This window comes from Rhinichthys klamathensis, unplaced genomic scaffold (genome assembly GCF_029890125.1).
Source record: "Rhinichthys klamathensis goyatoka isolate OS25496 unplaced genomic scaffold, OSU_Roscu_1.1 h1tg000325l_1, whole genome shotgun sequence".
NCBI lineage: Eukaryota > Metazoa > Chordata > Actinopteri > Cypriniformes > Leuciscidae > Rhinichthys > Rhinichthys klamathensis.
In genome coordinates, this window is record NW_026606840.1 from 1,636,568 (window position 1) to 1,660,769 (window position 24,202).

A 24,202-nucleotide genomic window follows, 5' to 3' on the forward strand; every position below is an offset into this window, starting at 1 on the left:
TCTTAAAGGACAGAAAATAGACATTACTGCAGGAAATCTTGTTGACTGAACTAAAGCTATTTACTCTGTTATTTAGTAATGATAGCTGGTTTAAGATAAACTATACATGAGACACACAATTGTTAAAACTTTTTTTAATTTATTATTTATTTAAGAAACTTTCCCCCTAACAAACTGACATTTAGCAACCCAACCATGTAGAGATGTGGCTTTGATCAGAGCTGGCCAAATAAATGTTGTGATTCTACTTACAATACAGATGAACATCATAAAAAACTAGTTTCACTAGAATCACTAGTTAATCTTTACCTAATGTGTTGTTTTCAGGAGTTTACATGGCTGTAGTGATGTACACAGGAAAACCCAATGTTTGTTGGGTTTAATAATAAGGTGGCCCTAAGTTTTCAATAATATTCCAATAATAAGGTGGCCCCAATCAGTGTGACCCTTGCCTGGCATTTGTTACATCAATAACCAAAATCTTGTTTGAAATCAACCACACTCTCAAAGGTTTAAACGGCTCCCCAAGTACACACTCATATTGTGTTGCAATTATATTGAAAACACAGATGTATGTGAAGTACTTTTCAATATGTTCTTTTAAGTCACTTACCTTTTATTAAAAAAAAAAAAAATTCTGTGGAACATTGTAAATCTTTACTACAAAGGCAGTGCCTCTTATTATAACATTCACAATAATATATATATATATATTTTTTATCTCTTGGATAAGTTTTATAAATTTTAAGATTAATGATCTCAGGTGTGACGGTATAATTGTTTCATATCATTTCACAACAGATTTTAGTCCCATAGTGAGAAAATTCAGTTACCCCCAAGATTCATCCCAGCTTGTAGACACTTCCGTACTCTGCAGGCTGGGCAGTTTTTCCGCCGAATCTTGTCAATGATACAGTCATTCCTCCCAGCACATAGGTAGTTGTGCTGACCTGCAAGAAGAAATAGAAAGTGTTCGAGATCTCTGTAAAAATCTCTATTTTTGTCGGAATTGTTACAGAAATTAAGAATTAGTTATCTCATGGTCAGATGAATAATGAGCTGTCAATTTAACACCCAGTTAGTACATTAAATATGTTTTTCTGTGGGGGCTTTTCTAAAAAAAAAAAAAAAAAAAAAATCTACATATGTTGGTTAATTTGAATAATTCATCAATATAATATGAATTGAATTAAATTTATTATGAAACACAAACAAGAAAGATGTCAGTTACATTAGTCAAAGTGGGACCATCACAAGGACACAGTGATGTATTCTGGTCATCTCTTTGTAAGTATCCGACGAAAAGAAGACAGCTGTCCTACACTTTACTCCCCTCACTATTATCATCGAGCACAAATGAGCCATCCCAAATAGTGTTTTTGAGTGTGTCATGGGTTGGCTGATGTCTTGGCGCGGGACACTACGACAGAGACCGTAACAGCCTGAGAATCCCTCATGCGCTGCCTTCCTCAGCCAAGGCCACAGCTCTCGTTTCAGAGCGCCATTCCGCTCCACTGGCTCACCGCACACCCACGCGCTCCACGGGCCGGAGCACCGCGCCGCAGGGCCGCATCCAGGCACTGTGGCCATGTACATCTCTCTTCCATTCTCGTACCCATATTCCACCCCCTCTTTCACTCGTGCATCATGGGAAGGACGTGCTACCTACACGAGGGCACTTTCCTTTAGCGCTTATGGACCGTGTGGCTGCAGACAGGCACAATGAGTGTTTTCGGTGGTGGGGAAAATGCTCAGCAAGTCTGTCTAAAAGCTGCCAAAAAAGCCCAGGATCTGCAAACGGAGCAACAGCAGCTGTAGCCTCGCCACTATTTCTGGCTAAATCACATGACCCCTTACATAAGCCCATTTTTCTTGCTCTAAAAAACCGTAAACTGCGACACAGGAAACACAACGAAGCCCTCCTCCGCCTCACCACCCAAATACAGACACAAATCAGACCTGAAATCTGTTCGGCTGACTCTCTGACCACTCTCCGCAGCTGCCCCACAAATCCTGTTAATCATTATCCCAACAGAAGCACTTGCATGGACTGTATCGTGCTCTGTGTGTCTGTATCAGCGCACGTGTGTTCGTAAAGGTGTTTATGGACAAAGGTAGCAGAGAGACTGTTTGTGTGCCTGAGGACGAAAGAGGAACGTCAAGTATTGTAGTGTTTCAGCACACTGTAGGTTGTGGATCTATTTCTGTGTGGTGTTTATGTTCATTGGCATAAAGAATTGCAGCAAGTGCATATTATGGTCTATCACAGTAGTATGTCATTGTTTAGCTATTGTTTTTTTTCAAAATTTATTTTAGATTTTTTTGTTTGTTTCTCATTGTGTGATTTTAGTGTTGACAGTTTTAAGTTCTGTTTTTTTGGTGAGACAATACTAAAAGTCATATTGAGTTTAAAGGACTAGTTAACCCAAACGTATTATTTCTGGCATCATTTACTCACCCTCATATCATTCCAAAACCAACTTTTTTTCTTCTTCTGCAGGACATAAAATACATTTTTAATGATGATCCTTTTGGGTGAATTTAAGACAATGACAGTACATTGCGCCATAAGATTGCTTTTGGTAAGATAAATCACCTGTGCGTCAATTATTTTGTCACACTCCAGTAAGTGGCAGAAATGCTCACCTGCTTCTTCTGGTGTTTCTGCACACCAATGTAAAAGGTGCTTTTTACCACCATTTTTTTTTTTTTTTACTGTTAAACTTGCTTACATTTTGGGCTGTTTTTCACCAAAACCAATCTGAGCAATTGGAAAATGTTTAGCGAGTCACATAACCTTTCCCTGAAATTCTTGGGTGCTTTATTAAGGGTTAAAGTGAGTCACAATGTACTAAATTTGTATTGAATTCACCCAACTGGATTTATTTTCTTTGTGTGTGTTCCCCAGAAGAAATTAAGGCAGGTTTGAAATGACATGAGGTTGAGTAAAGTTTTACTGCTGATTTCTTTAGCCACTTCTAGCCTGAAATGTTGTGGATCCTTTAATCCAACAAATTCATCTCCTCGTACACATTGTACCAAATGTCATTAGTTTCCACAAAAGTGTGTTTAATACTAATGCTGAAATTGGTACAATATTTCAACCATATATCAAATCAGCCTAAGTGTGTGCATGTGAAGTGCTAACATGCGGGTTCCTATACAAGCTTGTCTACTTTTAGCCAATTACATATGATAGAGCGATGCACGAAAACCTAGCCTCTCAGCTTAGAAATGAAGTAGACATTTAAAAAATGTTGACACATGAACTTCTCCTTCAAAGTGGCTCTCTTTACGTCAAGCTTTCAGATCTAAATGTAGGTTAGATATGTGACACTGTATTACCATGAAAACTCATGGAAATGCAGTGTCATATATCTAACCTACATTTAGACCAAGATGAATAAGACGCCCCTTTTCACATTAGCCGTTAGCTACAACATGTATCATAGAAAAACACAGGCCAATGAATCAGCATCTGTCTAGTTCTGTCACCATGTACTTCAAATCTCTTCCAAACATGTGACTCACTGCATCATTAAGGAAATCAGGGGTGTTTAGACTGCAGTAAAAAAAAAAAGTGATCTGCCATTTTCAATGAGACTCAGTGACCTCTGACCTTTAACAACCGTCAGTGATGCGAAAAAGTTTAGCCGAGCTTGACTACCAAAGGGAGTTCAGAAAATGATCCGCCACCCAATGCAGCACTTGCTTTAGTAGCTTATGGCAACCAACAGCTCCATGACCTCCAGGGATTAAATAACAGTGTGAATCCCCTTTCAGTCAATGGCATTACCAATTTCAATTTCTTAAGTAGGAGATTGATTTATTTCTGCTAAATATGAATGAATAAATTGATGTAAACTGCAGCTAATAACTCGAATTTGTTGTTCTTCCAACACGACCAGATTCAGTGGGATTATTGTATGAACAGACACATGAGAGTTAAATTACAAACCATAACCCAGCTGTAATCATTTATGAAAATACTTTTTTCCAGTTTCCTCTCATCATTTGTTATTTCCACACGTGTACTTCCTGCACTTTGCAGTCCTCTGCTTTCCTGTTAGAAATTGTATCTGGTCCAAGGTTGAAAAGCTACTGCTTTATCTGTATAGAACGTCAAACAGTGCTTTCATTTCCAGTGGAAAAACGTGTTATATATTTGTACTGTACATGTAAATTAATCTTTTTCTCAGAGGCTTTGAGGCTTAGAGCTGCCTTGAGGGTAATAAACTAAGAAAGCCAGATAGTTCAGAATCAGAATTAGATGTGGTTACAGTGCTAAATTGAAACAGTAAGAAGCAGCTGTCATCAACTGACCAGAAAACAGGCTTTTGTAACCTCAGGCATATCAAAAATACAGGGTCATGACCTATGTCCTAAAATATATTGATGTTGGAAACACAGATGCCACTTTGTGATAGGCATCATACGATTTGCTTAAACACAAAGGGTGTCTCATTTTGCATTGATGTCAAAGAACAAAGGTATCACCCAGAAGACGGAAGAGATGGCAGATACTGAAAGCAGCGGTGCATAGGCAAACACAGAGGGTTATTTGAGGTGAGGAAAAAATGACACGTATGACCTGTTTAGTGGACTGTAGAGTTGTTCGACCTGTTAACACTACAGTGTGCGTCACTGACCAAAAAAAGCACTCTTTTTGAATTCTGTTTGTCTGTCAAACTCAAGCATGACAAAGTGGAGTTTGTGGAGTTTCACTTTTTGTCATTAAAAGCTTATTTCAAATTCATCCTTAGGCCTATAAATTATGGAAGCCATTTCTGCTTTAAAAAAAAAAAACTATATCTCACAATTGTGACTTTAAATGTGACTACAATTATATTTACATGTACAAAAGCTGGTCTTTTGACATTTTCTATTTATCAAAGAACCTTGAAATGTATCACATTTTCCCCATAAATATTAGGCAGCATAACTGTTAAATATTGATAATAATAAAGCATGTTATTTGAGCACCAAATCAGCATATTAGAATGATTTCTGAAGGATCATGTGACACTGAAGACTGGAGTGCAGTAAGGATGCTAAAAATTCAGCATTGCCATCAGAGGAATAAATTACATTTTATAAAATGAAATAGAAAACAATTATTTTAAATTGTACTAATAGTTATGTTTTTTCTGCATTTATTTTGAACAAAAAAAATACAGTAAAAACAGAAATATATTAAAATAAGTCACATTACAGTTTTCATATATATATATATATATATAGGCCTATATATATGAAAACTATAATGTGAATAATTTTAATATTTTATTCCGGAGAGGGAGAGGGGGGAGAGGATTTTTCAGGAGTGATGATATTACTGCGCCGAGTCGAAGTGCTCCCAAGCACTTGCCATGGTATTCCGCCATACATTATAGTTATCCATTTTATTATTCCGTTTTATTTTGTGTCACCATTCTTGGTCGAGTTACACTACTCGTGTAACTGTATTTAAATAGGGAAAACGTGGAGGTGTTTGATCGCTTCTCTGCTTGGATCCTAATGAATGAACTGGGCTAAGCTAAGTGCTAACAAAGTTTCGCCGCGAGACGGAGCGATTTAGTGCACGCACTGAGACGAGAGAGGTATGTATCAACTCGTCTTAGTTAAGGGAATAACATAGTTTAATATGAAAAAACGGTGGAGTATCCCTTGAAGTATCCTGGTAATTTGTGCTTATTGGCATCATCGGGTGCTGCGGGGTTTTTTTTATTTACTTTTTTGTTGTATTTCAATGAGTTTCTCTCTCACATACTGATGCATGTTTCTGTTCCAAATACAAAATACACAAATAACTATCATACTGTATATAGACCCATATGTCATGTTAAAACCTCTGCAGTAGATGGGTGCAATTTCCATCAGTATTATAATTACCAAGTCACAGAAAAGTTTCAAAAACTCCTCTGAAATTAGGTATCTTGTTTCATTATGGTCTTGCACAGTGTTTCTCAAACCTGTCCACCCACCAGGACCCCCTTTAATGGTCTAGCAAGTTCAATATAAGCCTATAAATGATGAGTTGTGCAGGACTGACACTGAATATCATTAAACATGATGACATGCCAAGACACTGATGGCTTTTGAATAATAAGCATCTGCTGAGCTGTCTGAAAAAGAATCACTGCACAACCCATATGGAAATCACAGCCATGCTACAGACTGTGGTTTGCATGGGAGTTTGAAAATGGACAAGTGATGAGGAAGTGTGTTGATGGGAAAACTGTAGATAGACAAACTGCCTCACATACTTTTTTCTTTTTTTTTGTCGAGGAAGGACATCTCAAACATTAAATACCTTGATGGTGTGGCAGTAGCAATGTTTATATGTATGCCAATAATCCAACACTATCTCACGACCAATTCGTACGAATTCGTACGAGTGATTAAAAGGTGGCTAATTCGTACTAATTCATAAGACCTCACTCGTACGAATTTGTACGATTTGTCTAAACCCACGTGATGGGTAGGTTTAGGGGTGGGGTCAGGGGTAGGTCATTCGTAGGAATTCATACAAATTTGGTAACTCGTAAAATATGTACGAATTAGCAAAAATCGTACGAATTTGTACGAGTGAGGTCGTATGAATTAGTACGAATTAGCCACCTCGTAAAATTCGTACGAATTGCCGTGAGATCGGGCTGAATAATCTGATTATTGACAATAATCAGAATAAGCAATTACTCGCATTAAGATTTTACATGACTTGAGCAAACCTCTTTAAATCTGTTTACATGTCATTATTTTGATTATACACAAATAAATGTGGTTGTTTTATTGGCATTGTACTGTAACTGTGATACATTTCACAACCCGCAACACAAAATGTTCAATTGAAATGTAATAGACCGATTTGCTGCAAAAATTGCTTTCAAATGCAATTTTTTTGTCCGTGCTAGGATATCGGGCCTCCCTAATTTTGTCAAAAATGCTTAAAATGTCTCCATTCTAAACGTTTTTGATCATAAATAATACGCATGATGTCCATGGCCAGTAAAACTCTAAGCATAAACTTTATTTCCTGAGCTCCCCAGTTTTCAAAGCAGTCCATCCCTTACAGAAAAAACACATGAATTTCACATGTTATCACATGTTTTCCACATGTGCCCACATGTGACCACATGTGACCACATATGCCCACATGTGACCACATATGAACAACATGTCATCACATGTGAACAATGTTTCACCACATGTGAACAACATGTCACCACATGCAGTAATGTTCGACCACATGTGAACAACATGTCACCACATGCAGTAATGTTCGACCACATGTGAACAACATGTCACCACATGTGAACTTAATGGAACACGTGGCACATGTGGAAAACATGTTATAGGTAATAATGTGGAGCTCATGTGAAATATATTTGCACGTTGTAATAGGTTTTAACATGTGAATTATGTTACCACGTCACAAATACTGTACATTTTTAGCTTCAATAGCCTTTTTCACACAAAATGCATAGAACATAAAGCTTATAATGCATGTGTATATACTAACACTTATATACACGTATAGTTTTTAATGAGTTTTTGCAATACTTTTATTTCAACACTGTTTACCATTTCTAAAGCTATATTGTAAATATATTTTACATAATCAACAGTATATTATATTTGATATAATCAATAGGCTACTGCAAGCACGTTTTCAAATAAAATAAAGTGGATATTAAACTTTTCATTTTAAGTGCTGCATGATTTTGACGTGGTTTAATCAATGCCGTGCGCGTGAACTTTCGAGTATTTCAAACACTGGAGCGGCCGGCGCGCAGAGTTGCCATGGAAACGGCGCGGGACCACTGCTACTGGTAAGCAACAAAACTCCCTCTCTCGATGTTGTTTAAACTTTTCACGGCTTTTTCCAGGTGAGATTAGTCTCTAAAATCACACGAATAATACTCACAACTGTTTTTGACATTTCTCTTACTTGTAATTGACACGATTCTGTTAAAAATTTACATGGTGTAGTGTCTTCGGAAAAAGTCCGTTAGGATCTCAACCGTTTTCTGAAGAGGTAGCAGCTAGCTAGGCTAACGTAATGTTAACTCGGTTGAACTTTTATTTATTAAAGTTTGGGCTTTTAATCACCTCTTATGTGTAGATGAGAGGTTTTGTAAAGGTTTTACTTGGAAGTGAGCTAATTTATTTAACACAAACGTAAACATAACGTATCGGTGATGTTACTTTCAGGAGCAAGAAAATTGGCTGAAACTAACGTTAGCTCAATGGTAACGTTAAACACATTTTGATTAAAAAATGTTCTGTGATTTCAGTAGTAACAAAATAACCCATAACAGAGAGAAAGCTCCACGACTTCAACATTTCTGGAGAAAGCTGCTGCCGGAGAAGTAACGTTAGGACACAGGTGAGCCGAGGAAGCTCATTAAATAACCTCATTTTATTTCTCAATTTGTTTTTTTAAATTGTTTATTTTAAGAAGGTTTTGACATCCAAACGAAGTTACACCGTATGAGCAAAATTAAATGAATAAGTAAACCCAAAAACAAATTCTGTTATCCTAGTTAAGAAATTATATTCTGTATATTCTTTAAATTCTTTCTCTTTTCTGCATTTCACCTCTGCTGTAGCTTCTTTCCTTTCAATAAACCTGGCATTGCATTGTTGGCTCAGTGACAAATGGCTTGTTGTGTTCTTAGATCCTTCAGTGCTGATGCCCTTCAACGGAGCGGAGTGGAGCTGATCTTCATCTCTAAAGCACTATTGATGAACCATATGATTAGTAAGTAAAACGCCAAACATACACTAATGTCAAACATACACTAATTGTCTTGGTACAAATGTTTATGTCTCTTTCTCTTATGTTCACCAAAAAACATTAAAAACAATAATATTGTGAAATAATATAAATAAATAAAAACTGTTTTCTATGTGAATATATTGTAAAATGCAATTACTTCCTATGATCAAAGCTGAATTTTCAGCATCACAGCTTCACATCATCCTTCATAAATTATTCTAATATGACGATTTGATGCTCAAAAAAACATTTATGATTATTATCAGTGTTGAAAACAGTTGTGCTGCTTCATATTTTTGTGTTTTTCAGGATTATTTGATGAATAGAAAGGTTAAAATAACAGCATTTATTTGAAACAGAAATCCTTACTCTCTCTTTTGATCAATTTAATGCATCCTTGCTGAGTAAAAATATGAATTTCTTCTTTTTTTTCTGTTCATTTTTAAATCTATCATTGACCCCAAATGTTTGAACATTAGTGTAAACTACCCTTCATATGTTTGTGGTCTATTTAACAATGAATCCTGGAGGGGAAAAAATGGTTTAAACTGTTACAATGGTTTACACAAACACATTAATCAGCACAACTGTTTTCAACATTGATAATAATCAGAAATGTTTTGGATGTTTACATGGTAAGAATGTATAGAATTCAAATATAAAAAACACTGACTCGTTAGGTCATGTTTACTCATTAAAGTCAGATGATTTCCTATTAATTCAATAGAATATGGTGACTTCAATTTACATGACGTCATGAGCAATCAAGTCATTTATATAGATCAGTGAGTAGTGCCCAGCATATCCAAGTCCACTAAAGGAGATTTCTCGCATTTTACCCCTAAACTCTGGAATATGAAGGTAAAAGAGTATCAAGACTCGAGCATGAACAATAAATACTTGTATGCTAAAATTTACACTCACAGCTCCAAAGTGAAAACCTCACCTAATATGCAATAACGTTGAAAAGATCACGGTTTCTGTCCTGACGAAAATGTTCTATTTTTTATTTTATTTTTTGCTTTGCAGAACAAGTCTGTGACTGACTTAATGAACCCAGTTGCTTTGGATCATGCTCAAAGATGTAAGGGCTACAAAAAGTTAACCAGAACTCTTATGGACTCCATCTTCTCTTTCGAAGAGATGGCAGCATGAACGGAAAAAAAGGGGTTGTTGGTGAAAAAAGAGCCTTGACCTACAAAAGGTGCAGCTAATAATTGGTAAGCATGTCTGAATATCTTTTATCAATAGTTATTATATATGACAAGCGCTGAGCGCGTCCGTCAGCGCCAGCCATAGCGCGGAAAGCACAGTTTGAATCTGACAGTTATGTCACTTCATGTCAAACTTGTTTTCAAATTTTAATGTAATCAATCTCATTTCTTACAGACCATGTCAAAAAGAGGCACCCAGGCATCGGAGGCACTGAGATCAAGGTCTGCATGGCACAAAAGTTAAAAGATCTGAGGAGACGAGCAGAAAGGTAATATTCAGACGATCCAACATCCAAGTGTGATCCCCATGTGGTCTGTTCACATTTGCGAAACCGACATGCGCGAGGACTGATGACTCAGTTTATTCCTCAGTCTACATTGTGATCTAATCACAAACTGTCAATAGTTTTTTTTATAAATGAGACGCACCACTCGTCTTATACAGTTGTTTAAGCAAGATGTATTTCCATAGCATATTTACGTAAAACGTTTAATGACATAATAACATTACAAATGAATAATAATTAATTATTAAGCCCCATAAAAATGCTTTTCAGAAACCTACGGGGTGACGTCACGGACACTACGTCCATATTTTTTTTTACAGTCTATGGTTTGCACTGCCCTAATCTTTGATCTTTTTCTATCCCAAAACAGGATGCCTGCTGCAGGAGACACAAAGGACTGAGACAACACACTTTCACAAACGCACACCACACACACACACATGCGCGTATACCTGCGTTTTTTGCGGCTTTTTATGTATAATTTTAATTTGGTTTTGCTTTGTTTGTTTTAAACATTCAATTTGTATTGCATATTTTGAAATGAAATAAAAAGTGAAAAAAATTTTTTTTTGAATTATTTGTTTTAATGTTGGGAAACATTAGGCTATAGAGCCTACACAAGAACATGGTAGGCCTACCGTTTTCTGTGGTATATTGCTTAATGATTTTTACATGGATTTCACATGAAGTTACAGGTTTACATGGTGTGTAGCTTTAACATGGATTGTTGATGGGTTTCAAATGTCATTCTATGGGTTTCACATGAGATATTTTACATTTCACATGATATCTCATGGGTTTCACATGTGATTAAATGTTTCACATGGGAATTTTACGTTTCACATGTAAGCTCATGGATTTCACATGGGAATTTTGGGTTTCACATGCAATCCCATGGGTTTCACATGTAATCACATGGGTTTCACATGCAATCACATGGGTTTCACATGCAATCCCATGGGTTTCACATGTAATCACATGGGTTTCACATGCAATCCCATGGGTTTCACATGTAATCACATGGGTTTCACATGTAATCACATGGGTTTCACATGGGTTTCACATCCCATGGGTTTCACATGTAATCACATGGGTTTCACATGCAATCCCATGGGTTTCACATGTAATCACATGGGTTTCACATGCAATCCCATGGGTTTCACATGGGAATATACATGGGTTTCACATGAAAATGTTCCAAAACCACACGTTTCCCATGTGCAAATTACCTTTAACATGTGCAAAGCACATGTGTTCCACATATTTCACATGTTAAATTTCACATGTGCAAAATCACATGTCCACGTTGTCACATGGGATCACATGTGTTTTTGCACATGTGAAACTCATGTGGTTTTTCTGTAAGGGATGACACTAGCATGTGCATTTCGGTGCACAGGTTTTTTTTTTTTTGGGAAATGCACAGAATGGTTCCAAATTGGGTACCAGCTCTGACACCAGCACAGTCAAAAAGGGTTGGAAACATTCCTTTATAAAGACGTCTAACACCAGGAACAGCTAAAATACTATAAACATTATATGTGGATTCCTTTCATTTAGCGTTTGTCCCTCTCCATGCCGGAGGTCCCAAACCATACAGCTAAACCAACACAGTGAAACTCGTCTATCCCTACCTAGTGCCAAATGTAATTACAAATTCTTATAATAAAGGAACAAATATTTTAGTGCTGAGACTGAACAGCTGTAGAGCTCATAATAAAGGTCTGTTGAGAATTAGCTAGTACCATATGGCCACTTCACACTATTCCCACAGAAACAAGTGTTTATGATGCTTTTAGTTATTATCTGAACAGCTCAGCAACTACACAACAGAGGTTATTAAGTTTCGACTGCAAAATTTACCTTTTGCTGTTTTCGTTCGTACCAGAGAGAGCACTACAGAACTTTCCACACTTCAAAAAAGTGTGAAGGGTGAAAAAAAAATGGTCTATCTACTTCCTCCCGTACATTTTTAAGTATCAGTCTGCCGGCTGTCTTTTGCTCTGTTTCAAAGCCATCTGAAATTTTAAGTCATCATTAAACCACGCTCCCAATAGGAAGGCTATTCCAAAAGGTAGCCATCTTAATTATGCTGCCTCCTAAGATACATTGTTTTGGCCCAATTCTAAAGGTGTGGTCACATTTAACATTGTTAGTTAAATTTTACCGGTGAAATCCAGTCATTTCGAAAGAAATCCATGTGATCTGGAATTTCATGTGAGGGGCAAAAGATTTCAGAACAGGCTGACATTAGTCATGCACATAATCTCTGTGTTGACCAACAGAAAACTGCTTGGTTTAAAAGTGACCTCATACATTGCTACCACCATTGATACACAGCGACAATTAATTATTTTCGGTCATAACATTTCACAGAATTTATTTTTTTTAAAAGAAATTTCACCAAACGTTTTCTAATGTAACCACACTTTTAGAAAGCATCACATTTATACTTTGTGGCAAATGAGGCAAGAGAAACTCATTCAATACTAAAATGAATTGTTAAAAATACTTAAAAAATTACAGTGTAAATCAGATAAAACATTTTGGCCAGTATGTGTTAGCTGAGTATTTAGAGAATGTTTTCTTTTGAGGCACACCAACAGTACACATTTTTGAACAATTCCTTAAAAAAATGACTCATCAGCTCAGTAGTAGAGACTCCCAAGACCTGAAATGGATGGGTCAGATAGGTGAGACATCCATAATGTGTACTGTTGGTGTGCCTCCAGGAACAGGGCCGGAAAACCTTGTGCTGTTAGCTTAGCAACATGCTAATGACAAATTCCACTGAAATCAATTGCCTGTCGAGTCTCCCTTGTGTGGAGCGCTATTTGTGTTAAATTACTGCCTATGTAAAGCATTCAAAATCATTCTCTTATAACAGTTAGTTAGGATACTGCCTTGGAAGGCAGCTGCCCATTTAGGCAGCAGGGCTAGGTTTTAAAACAGACCTGTCTCTGTCTATTCCCTCACTGTGTCTAACGTTTTATCCGTTTCCAATCTTACCGCTCACTCTCCTTCTTCCCCTAGCTCACTCTTCACAATCTCTCTCTCTCTCTCTCTCTGTCTCCTCCCTCCACCCCCACTCTCTGTCTCTCTCTCAGATGGTAACTAGGCTGAGGTCAGGTAAGGTAATGGAGCGCACACTCTTACACAGCACTACCTCTGCTGTGGTGTCGGGAAAGCGGCTGCACTTCTGAATGCCCTTGAGGTGTGACCTCATTCAGGGCTCTTAGGAACAATCATGACATGAGAAAATGCTTGATATAAACGCACGCTTTTCAAACGTTTAATAACTTCATCTATTACTATCAATAACCAATAAATTACTACATTTGTGTAATAGTAAATGTTACAGCATAATGTGCATTCAGCTGGTCATTATCTCAGAATAAACCCTGACAGGATGAACAAGACACGACATGAAGAGTAAGGGACTTGTATCACACTGAAATGTTTATTTTGCAATAATGACTGTATTCATGCAGCAAGTTTTCATGCTGATTAACAAATAATAAATAGATGGACATGAAATGTGTCTCACAAGTAATGTGAAACTATTATCACTATACAAAACTATTTGAGCCATCAAGAATTCCAGAGAGCCACGTATTGACATAAAGGAATAGTGAATATCCACTATGGAAGCATATGGGTAGCAATATTCAATTTGAAATGTAAAATGCAAAATGACAATGCAATATGTAAAATGGCAATGCAATATGTGTATAACAATGCAATGCAAATTCATAGAAGACTATAGCCTTTTTTGGGTGAATGTGGAGCAGGTCGTGGGCTGGAGACGTCATCGTCTATAATTCAGTGTCTAATATAAAAAAAAACGAAGCAGCACAAACATTTTTTTTACCAGCACAAAACAGCACAAACAAAGCACAAACAAGTGAGACTATTTTGCGTGAATTTGGAGCAGATGGGGGGCTGGGTGACCTCAGAATGACCAATAAATATTATTTTGTATTAGCCTGACTACGTCAGACTTCGTACTTCCGCTCAATTTCATTTTGCTTCTGTACTCAGTCTGAGACAGCGGCCTATCTATCCATTTTCCTCCGGCCTGAAAACAGCCGGGCCAATCAACGAACAGAGGGCGGGCTGAAAGCCGTGACGTAGTCGCTAAGAGCAGGTTAGGGAAATCGAAAACGACCGCGGATATGGAGACGCGGATGCAATTCGCTCTGTTGTGGAGAATATTCCCGGCATTAGCAAACTGAAGCCCGAACAAGAAGAGTGTGTATTAAACATTTTGAATGGAGGTGATGTTGTGGCCCTACTCCCTTTGGGAAAAGTTTCATTTATCAACTATTACCGATCGTCAGCGAGAAACTGGGGAGCCTTTTGACAGGTCAGTGTCTCCTTTCTTTTCCAGGTCTCAAATATTGCCATGACATGCTGTAATCTTGCAATTAAGTTGCAGCATTTCCGACAGACTCGAGATGAACAAAGAGCTGTGTTTAACAGAACTAATCCTAACTTTGACAGTTGGCTGCAAATATTTTTTTGTTTCTCTCTACTGTCAAATATCAGTTTAGAGGCCCTGATTGTACCGTGGATGCGTAGATTAACTTCGCATAATCTGCAAAAGTCGTTTACAGCCATGTTCACTCCGGTATTTCGCTCGCATCATCAAGTGTTTACAGCAGGTTTACAGTGGAAGTTCGATCATAGATTTGAGTTCGATGCATGATGTCTGTGGTTCGATGCGGCTGTGTCGGTGCATAACATACGTCATATATAAACTTATCTGATTGGCTTCAATGATTTTAAACTTCAGACAAGCGCCCCCTAGCGAGAGAGAAAACACTTCTCTATTATGCCATTCCAGACTCTGTCTACGAAGCAAAGGGAAGTAGCAGAGTCTGGTTTTACCAGGCTAATTTTGTAGCAGAACAGATAAATATTATAGCAGAACAAACAAAACTTTTACCGGCACAAATGAAGCACAAACAAACGAGACTATTTGGGGTGAATGTGGAGCAGGTCGGGGGGCTGGTGACGTCATTACCTGTAATTAAATGTCTAATATCTTAAAAACCGAAGCAGCACAAACAAAACTTTAACCAGCACAAACGACCAAGACTATTTTATTTGGAGCATGTGGGGGGCTGGGGGACCTCAGAATGACCTATAAATATTCTTTTAATATCTAAAAAACCGAAGCAGCAGAAACAAAAATTTTTACAGCACAAACAAAGTAAACACGATTGAGCGGCCTATTTTGCCGACGTTTTGCATTGGGTGGGGGCGGGGCCAACTTCACACAGTGATTGACAGGGTGGGAGGGGACGGGGACGTGATCGGCTCGGAATGCGTTTTAAATTTGCACATTGAATTTTGCTACATTCATTGCGGGACATTTAATGAAAATGCAATCGGAAGTGTCTTAACTGTGAGTGTAAATACAATTAAGAAAAATAACATTTAAATGATCATTTTGCTACAGTTTTTGCTTTAATAAAGGCAATAAAATCTAATAAATTTAGCAACTTATAAAGCGTTAAAATATGTATTAAATTTACATATTAAAACTAGAGTATGAAATGGCAAGTGTAAATTATATAATTGAATTATCATTTTCATTTTGCACCAAACATTGCACAAATGTAATGGAAAATGTACATTTAAATACAGAAATGCATTTCCATTTTACATATTGCATTGTCATTTTGCATATTACATTTCAAATTGAATATTGCCACCCATATGTCCCTCCATTGAAAGTCCATGCAACCAAAATTTCAGAGAGAAGTTGCAAAGTAATCCATATGAATCATGTGGTTTAACGGCAGTCTTCTGAAGAGACATGATCGCATTATGTGATGAACAGATTTAATTTTCATTCACATATAAATATTAGTTAACACACATACATATATGGAGCACATCAAATATGGTAAGCGAATAATCAGCTGTACTTGCTTGATGTACGAGAACAAACCTCATTGGTTATTGCGGAATTAAACTGCTTGATTTATATGGCTTACTTTTGCAATGTCTTTATGAATTTTTTGAAGCATGACAGTTTTGGTTTCCATAACCATTCAATGGACGGACTGAAATATATCAGGTTTCATTAAAAATACCTTTGGTGTTTCGAAGATGAAGGTGGTTTTGGAACAACATGACGGTGAGTAATTGATGACAGAATTTTCCGCTAGATATAGCTTACTGTCTACTATATGAGAAACATGGAATATTCTGGTTTATTTTCAAATTAACATCTAGCTGTTGTTGTCTGTGTAATCGGCAGTATGCAATGGATGCTGTCTTAATTTACACTTCAAATTAAAAAAGGTTTGAAGTTTTGACAAGTTTTCTTCAGCAACAATATCTAGAGTACATACAGGTGTTTCTTTGAATAGACTCCAAAGATCTCTCGCTTTTTCTGTTTGGCTGTTATAGATGCTCTGTGGAGTTTGGATGTGTCTGTTTGCTTAATCAGCAATTTGCACCTTTCTGAAGAGGCTGTGATAACAATGTGTTGGTGCTAATAAACTGAAAAGTCCACTGAAAGTCCCTGAAAGTTTCCTGATAACATTAACGCTATTTCACTCCTATTATCAGATGTGAATTATCCCATAGGACATTCTTACCTGAATTTAGAGGGATAAAAATTCAGTCCTGGGTCTACTTTACCAAGTATTGTGCAGCAGTATATGGTTAATATTAGTTTATCTCTACAGTATATGGGATTCTCCCCCCCCCCCCCCCCCCCCCCCCCCCCAGATATCCTTGTTTTCATTTAGATGAACTATTAAAGAGTTGTATAGTACATGTATAATCTGTAATTAAATGCATCTCTTATAGATCTAAATCTAATATATATATATATTATTGAAGTAAAACGCATATCTCGCCATCCAGAATGATTGCGATCTCTAGAGCTCTATGAAATATTATGCATAAACCAACCAGGAATTCATACTGCTTTAAACTGGCCTTTTCAGCAAGGATTCATCCTGTTAATATGACATAAAGACATTTCTCAACAGCAAGAGAGAAATATAAGTCAGAGAATGCAGATGAGAGTCTTACCTTCTACTGCTCTTTTGAAGAAAACTTTGCAGCTTCCACATGTAACAACCCCATAGTGACATCCTGACGCCTCGTCTCCACACACCAGACACACTTTGGCTGTCGAAGACGTGTGTCTCAAAGACGCACTGAAATAAGAGCAAATCAAATTATACCTGTAAATTGTACTTGAGACATTAAGTGACAAACCACATTGACGATATAACGCAATGTTCTCATGTTAAGAAATACAGTAGCTCTGTTGTATGTGTTGCAGTGGTAACTGTAGAAATGACCAAAACAACTTAAAGCATTTGATATTTGAAAATATCTGGAAAATAAACAAGATAAATGGAAGTAAAAAAAAAAAAAAGGTTTCCAAGATAAAATAGAGAAAATATTTGTTTTAAATCTAGTTTTTGTAAAACCTTTATACCATTGTAAAGATTCAATTTAATAACGCTAAATGGTCTTGTGATAAATATATGATAAACATTTTATTTGACACTGAATAGGGTAGACATCTTAATCATTATTTTCAATTATTAAAAATATTGCAAATTTTAAGGTATTTTTTCTGCATGTTGATTGCGCATGTTCTGACAGAAGTTATTCAATTATTATTATTACAAGTAGTAGTAGAAGTAATAGTAATAAGCAATAAATTACTGTATATTATATCATTGCATAATTATAATTAATAGATTAAATTCACAAATTAACAGACCCAGGACAAAAAATAAATACCGCCATGTCATTGACCTGCCTATTTCAATAAAATAACCCATAAATAACACCCCAGGTTTGAGCTAAGTTTGTCCTGCTCTACAGGGCCGTTTGAGCCCAACCATTTTAGCACTGCAGAAATCACGTAATTCCCACATTGTTACTGGGCACCCAAAGGGCACGGCATATGTCACTGACTCATAACGTATGTCTCACAATTTTGCTCCAGATCATTCAGGAAGTCTGACTGTACAACATCTACACAAGTGCGCCCATATATAATATTCCGCTTTCAAAACATTGGAGTCTTAAAATACAGAAATAAATACTGAACAACATTAAGTGGCAGAAAATGGGAGAATGATTTTTATATCCGCTGCCCTCCAAAATGAAATTGAAACATTGAAAATGAAGCACATACTCCAAATAGTCTGGCTGACTTGGCAGAAATCTGATTAAATTGCCCAGTGAAACCTGACATAGCCTGAGTGGGCAGAGCCTCTTATAAGGATGCCCTGTGGAGCGGGTGAAAGTCACCCTTTGAAAGACACCTATAGAAAACACGCATAGCAGAGCTAATTTAAAATGAACAGTAAGGCTCTAACAATACGTTAACGACAAGATAGGCTTAGCACGTACCTCCCCCCGCCCCAACTTTGATAATGAGTGTGCTCTCGTTTTAATCAGTAGTGCACGGTAATTGTCTGGTTAGCATTCTGACAACATCCTTGAGTCTTAACAAGCCTCTGGGTCTCAGAGGCACGGTCCCTCTCAAGGCCTGGTGCGGGTAGTAACTTCACAGCATCTTTCTGACACAGTCGAGAGAGCTGATCTAATTCTCCCTCGTCCGTCTAAACACACATTCAATTTGTTAGCCGGTTAGCAGGGGGCTCCTGCGAGGGAGTCGATTGGCAGGCCCTGGTGAGCTAATCGCCCCGGCAGCACCACAACGCTCGCTGTGCATGATGTGGAGAGGTTTAGCTTTATTAAACTGTTCAGCAAGCCCCTCTTTCTCTTGCTCTACACCATGGAGTAGAAAAGAAAAAGACGAAGCAAAGAGCTGACAAGGTGACTGCTTTTGCAGGAAGTAGGTCAGCGTTCATTGTTATGAAACAGAGCACCCTTATGACCGGCATACTGTGAGACTGGTGCTGTTGTGTCTAATGTTTAAAAGAAAAACACCAATTAATGATGACAAGTACTTTAGCTGGTGGATTTCTCATTGGTATAGATAATAAAGTGAATGCCTGACCTGCCTCTCCTCTCTTAGAAGAAGTTAGAGAAGTTTGATTCCAAACTTCACTTCTGTTTTTGCCATCTACATGTGACTGTGTGTTATTGAAGTAACCCTTGTCTATGCGGTCAGTGAGTGAGTTTTCATGTATACAATAATGCTGATAACTATCAAAAGCTGCTCATTAAGAAAACCTGACAAACAGAGTTTACGTTAGATGTTGAATGCTTTGAATAATTCTCTGGTTTTGCAGACTGATCTCATGAAATGCCGTATGTATGACACGCCAATTCGTATTTCCATTTTTGGCGTGCTATCAACACGCATAATCGCTTTTCATCGTGTTTATCAACGCCTTTGACTTAACGTTATATTACTGTATTATGTATATATAAATATATGACCTACCCCAACCCCGTCCCTAAACCTACCCGTCACTAGGGTTAATACCATTTATGAGTCTTCTCCTACCATCCTAGGAAAAAAAATATCGCTCCAAAGATGTAGATATAGATTTTGCTTCGTTTCGCTCGGACATTTAATGGCGTACACATACACGCGGAATCACTCGGACATTTAATGGCGTAGACATACACGCAAAAGATTTCGGCGTGGACATACACACGGATAGCTCAAAATGCGTATAGATAACACGCCACTTGACTGAAAGTGGCGTGTTATGTTTACGCAAAGTCATGATGTCATGTTGGGTTTTGACATCAAAACATGAACATATTGGCCTTTCTTTGATAAAAGAATAAAATATCTTATATGTTATGTAAGATGGTGCTGTAAGTAAACAAGGCTTGAAGTGATTCTCTGGAAAACAGACAGGTAATGAGGAAGGTAATAAGAAAAAAGGTCTGGGGTTAAGTGAGGACAGATGTAACTATCTACAGATGTTCGGATTTCTCATCCATCGTATGTACAATTGCAGTCTAACTAGAGTAGACTTACAATGAATTGAGATCAAATGGCAATTTTTCTAGCTTTAGGTTTGATGTTGGTTTTTTTTTTTTGAAGAAAAACAAGCACAAAGCAGTAGATATGCCTTTTCATCTTCAGATTTCATAAAAAATATTTAGAGATACCTCTGTAAGCGAGTGGTTTACTCAAAATACTGAAGGATTCCGAAGCCCTGTTTTGATTGCATTATCAAATTGCCCTGCATTAATATGACTTTAATATGAATTGGGTCATTCCTGTTATGCAATGCCTTTTGAATACTGTAAACTGAAAATACTATATATATATAAAAAAATATGGCCATGTTTAGCAATTTAAGGAATATTTTTTTTTGGGGGGGGGGGGGGGGGGGGGGGGGGGGGGGGGGGGGTCCCATCTTAAAATGGGGGTGGGGGGAAATATATATAAATGAAGTAGATACTTGTAATATTTGCATAATAGTTAATGCAAAGCCCCAAGGGACACGACAAAAATAGCAATATCCACTCAAAACAAGTTTTATTTCATGTTAATTTAATTATGATGTAATGATAAGAAATTAATCTAGCACTTTCTATCTTTTAAATTAGTAAATTTCATATATAAATAAACTGCACAGTAGGAATGAGTCAATTGCATTCGCTCAGCAGAAACTGTCGTTTATGTAAATGTCAGTGCAAGAGACATAATACAGTACTTAATAACCAAGTTTCAAGGACAGACAGGAAGGATTTTTTTTTTTTACGATGCTACACCCTTATACAGAATTACTTATTGTTCCCTGTGCAATTATACAATCTAAATTATTTCTAAGGAAGTAATTGTAAATTTAAACGGTAGTGACCACTTAGCGGTCATGTACTTGAAAACTAGGGGAGTGCAAGGTTTTGGCATCCGCTATATTATTTGGATTGTGAATATTTATTGCTGCTTACGTGCTGCAGCATCAGCTGAGATCTGCAGAAAGATACTGGCACGGTTGAGAAAGAAGACTGACAGATGGATCAGGAATGCAAAAATAACAAACCATATAACTGCTCGAATGCACTGTGCGGGAGCTCTGTCATGTATCAATCTCAACAGAGCGCTAAAGCAGCAGTCTTTCTCCTGGCTCTATGCAGAGCAATGGGCAGAAATAGAACATGCAGCGATAGTTACGCTGAATTTAAACCATTAGAGAGGTTCTCTATCAGTTAAGGTGGGTGTTAAGTTATCAGACTTCACAGCACACAGATGTACAGATGCTAACCAACGCCAGAGAAAATGAGTCCTGCTCAGCTTCAAGAGGATCACCATTCATTGTGCAAACAGCCACCTCCTCTTTGGTCTAGAGTATTTATGTAACAAAACTTGGAATGCGGCAAAAGCTAAAGGTAGATTAGGTAAAACAAACAGGATAGAGGACAAACGGCTTACATAACCAAAGTGAGACAGCCTAAACATTATCACGACACCTACTCCACGCACTATACGCAGAGCGGCCTGCAGAGAATTATGGGTCCCCAGAGTGCTATTAAGACCTGAATCTACCAAAGGGTCAACTGCAACGTCAGTGAGTGCGTGTAAAATGCATTTATATTATCTTAATATACCATGACCTGAATTAATATATTCTTCATCTGAAATGAGTTGCCCAATATGGCTGCCACACTAATAAAATTTTTTTAAAAAAAAAGAATCTGTGAAACAATTATGAAATAGATTTCTTGCAACAACAACAAAAAAGCTAATTCAGGCATCCAAAAGAGCAAGTGAATCAAAAAGGTAAATAACCTCTTAAATTTTGGATATCTAAGTTTGGATAAATAAAAGTTAAGATGTTTTTTTTTAAAGAATTGGGTTATTTCAAATATTAAGCATTAACTACACAAAATAAATTACTATTACTAGATTTGCACAAGAACTCTGAAGTGACACCAATGATAATGTAGACAATAATTGGTCATGATTATACGTATGTGGCATGACTTTTTGCTGAAATCGAAATTCAGTAACAACTCCACAAACAAGCCAAATAGGGACCTCATTTTTAACTTTATAATTACAACAATTTGCGGCAGCATTCAGCACATATAAAAGTGCCCATAGACAGGAATTCTAGCAGCACACACACACACATGTTGTGTTTTAATGTTTTGAGGGGACTTTCAATAGACATAATGATTTTTATACTGTACATACTGTATATTATATCCCCTTACACTAACCCTACCCCTAAACCTATTACAGAAAACATCACTAAGTATGATTTATAATCTGTTTTTCTCATGGTGACCAAAAAATGTCCCCACAAGGACAAGGATTTTGGATATTGCCATCTTTGCCATTTTGTCCCCATAATGTAGGGTTTACCAGGCCACACACACACACACACACACACACACACACACACACACGCAAGACACATGCACAAATGAATGCAACAGACCGCTTCATCTTCAGACAGGCTCTTAAAACATACCTATTTAAAATGCATGGTACTGTACATTAAAAAACACAACACAGAGTGCTGAACTCTCGTCAGGCCAGCTGCAACGAAAATAGTGTGCATGCTTATTATGATTATTACGGTAATCTGCAGGCAGAGCAGAAATAAAAAGGCCTTTGATGTGTTTTTCATTGAGTTGATCAGCAAGTCTTCAGCAAGAACCACTAGATAACATCAAAGACAATAATTTTCTCCTTGAGAAAAACAAAAAGATGTTTCTAAGAAAATATTTGAGAACGTCTTAAGACTTTTTCAAGAACTACACTTAGAATTTCTCTCATTAGTGAATTGCCTCATTAGAACAGAAAAGGGTGTAGACGCTGTCATTGCTACTATCGCACATTGATTATGTAAATGCATGTGCCGTGCAAGATGTTCAGAAAGATCTGAGTAATAATTGATTCATATATTGTTAATTTACAGTTAGTCAGATGCACAGTGCAAGTGATTTTCAAGGCATGAATATTCACCAAAATTTGTAAACACACTTGATCTGACATTGGGTGGAGAAACATTTGGAAACATGCCGTTTCCTTTACAATTACAATGTCGAGCATGTAAATAGTGAGTGCGGACTGGCACTTCAGTCTGTCAACATGAGCCCTGCAGGTATGGCAAGACTGACAAACAAGTAAACTATGAATCTGACATCCTTATTTTTAACACAGTTGCACTTGGATGCCAATTATTAAGTTGTGTGCTTTTTATTCATGTAAAAAAAAATGAAGAGAATATAGAAGAACTGGATAGACAAGGATTGTTGACAGTGCCACGTGTTTTATCTTCCCTAGGGCAGACAGCCTCAGGGAACTCAGTTTTATAACTTTGCTGATATCCAGTCTTCTTTTTATTCCCATCAGACACACCAGTGTAATGAATTGGTTTTGCATCCTTAAGTGAGTGGTCCATATAATTAAACTATATAATGGATTATTTGAATAGAAAAAAAGTGATTGCTTTGAGCTAATCGTGCGCTTGTTTCCAGATGCTGTACACTGGTTATTAATCCCCTCTATAACAAAAAAAGGTTTTGAGATGTCCTGATCAATGACTTAGGGCAAGCTCATCTTGTGTTACTCACCTAACTAGTTCATCTAAATCAATTGATGTTCATTAGCATGAATATTATTTCCCTAGGCGTGACGAAGCCTGACAGAGAATGAACAGCCATCTATTAGCAGAGCCACGGAGACAGAATCTCATTTAATACCCCAGTGGTCAACACCAGATGTGTCAGTCTGAAAACATCAACAATGATGCAATGATGTTTCCTGCTGCCAACTTTATCTGTCATTATCTCTATTATCACTACGGGCAAAGTTCAGTATATTAACTAAGACAACCACACAGATTGTAATCTTATATGCAAATAAAAAGAATTAGATAAAAAATATTTTTTTTTAAAAGATTTGTGCCTTTTAGTCCATGTCTGGCATTAGATTTAAGGTAACCTACATGACAGTTTTATCCAATCAGATGCTCTCTAGAATC

At 37.1% G+C, this 24,202-nt stretch overlaps 1 protein-coding gene and 1 long non-coding RNA gene across 2 annotated transcripts in view; one reads left to right on the forward strand and one right to left on the reverse strand.

Moving 5' to 3' along the window:
* nr3c2 (nuclear receptor subfamily 3, group C, member 2) overlaps nt 1-24,202 on the reverse strand; it is an 88,199-nt gene that overhangs the window by 15,791 nt on the left and 48,206 nt on the right. Inside the window, exons 3-4 of the mRNA XM_056271710.1 lie at nt 17,340-17,467; nt 834-950 (exon numbers count right to left, since the gene is read on the reverse strand). Of these exons, the coding sequence (XP_056127685.1) occupies nt 834-950; nt 17,340-17,467 (245 nt within the window). The remainder of the gene's footprint in view (nt 1-833; nt 951-17,339; nt 17,468-24,202) is intronic.
* LOC130105634 (uncharacterized) lies at nt 9,877-10,746 on the forward strand. Its single transcript, XR_008809643.1, has 3 exons — nt 9,877-10,002; nt 10,172-10,265; nt 10,654-10,746. It is a non-coding gene; the product is annotated as an uncharacterized LOC130105634 (long non-coding RNA).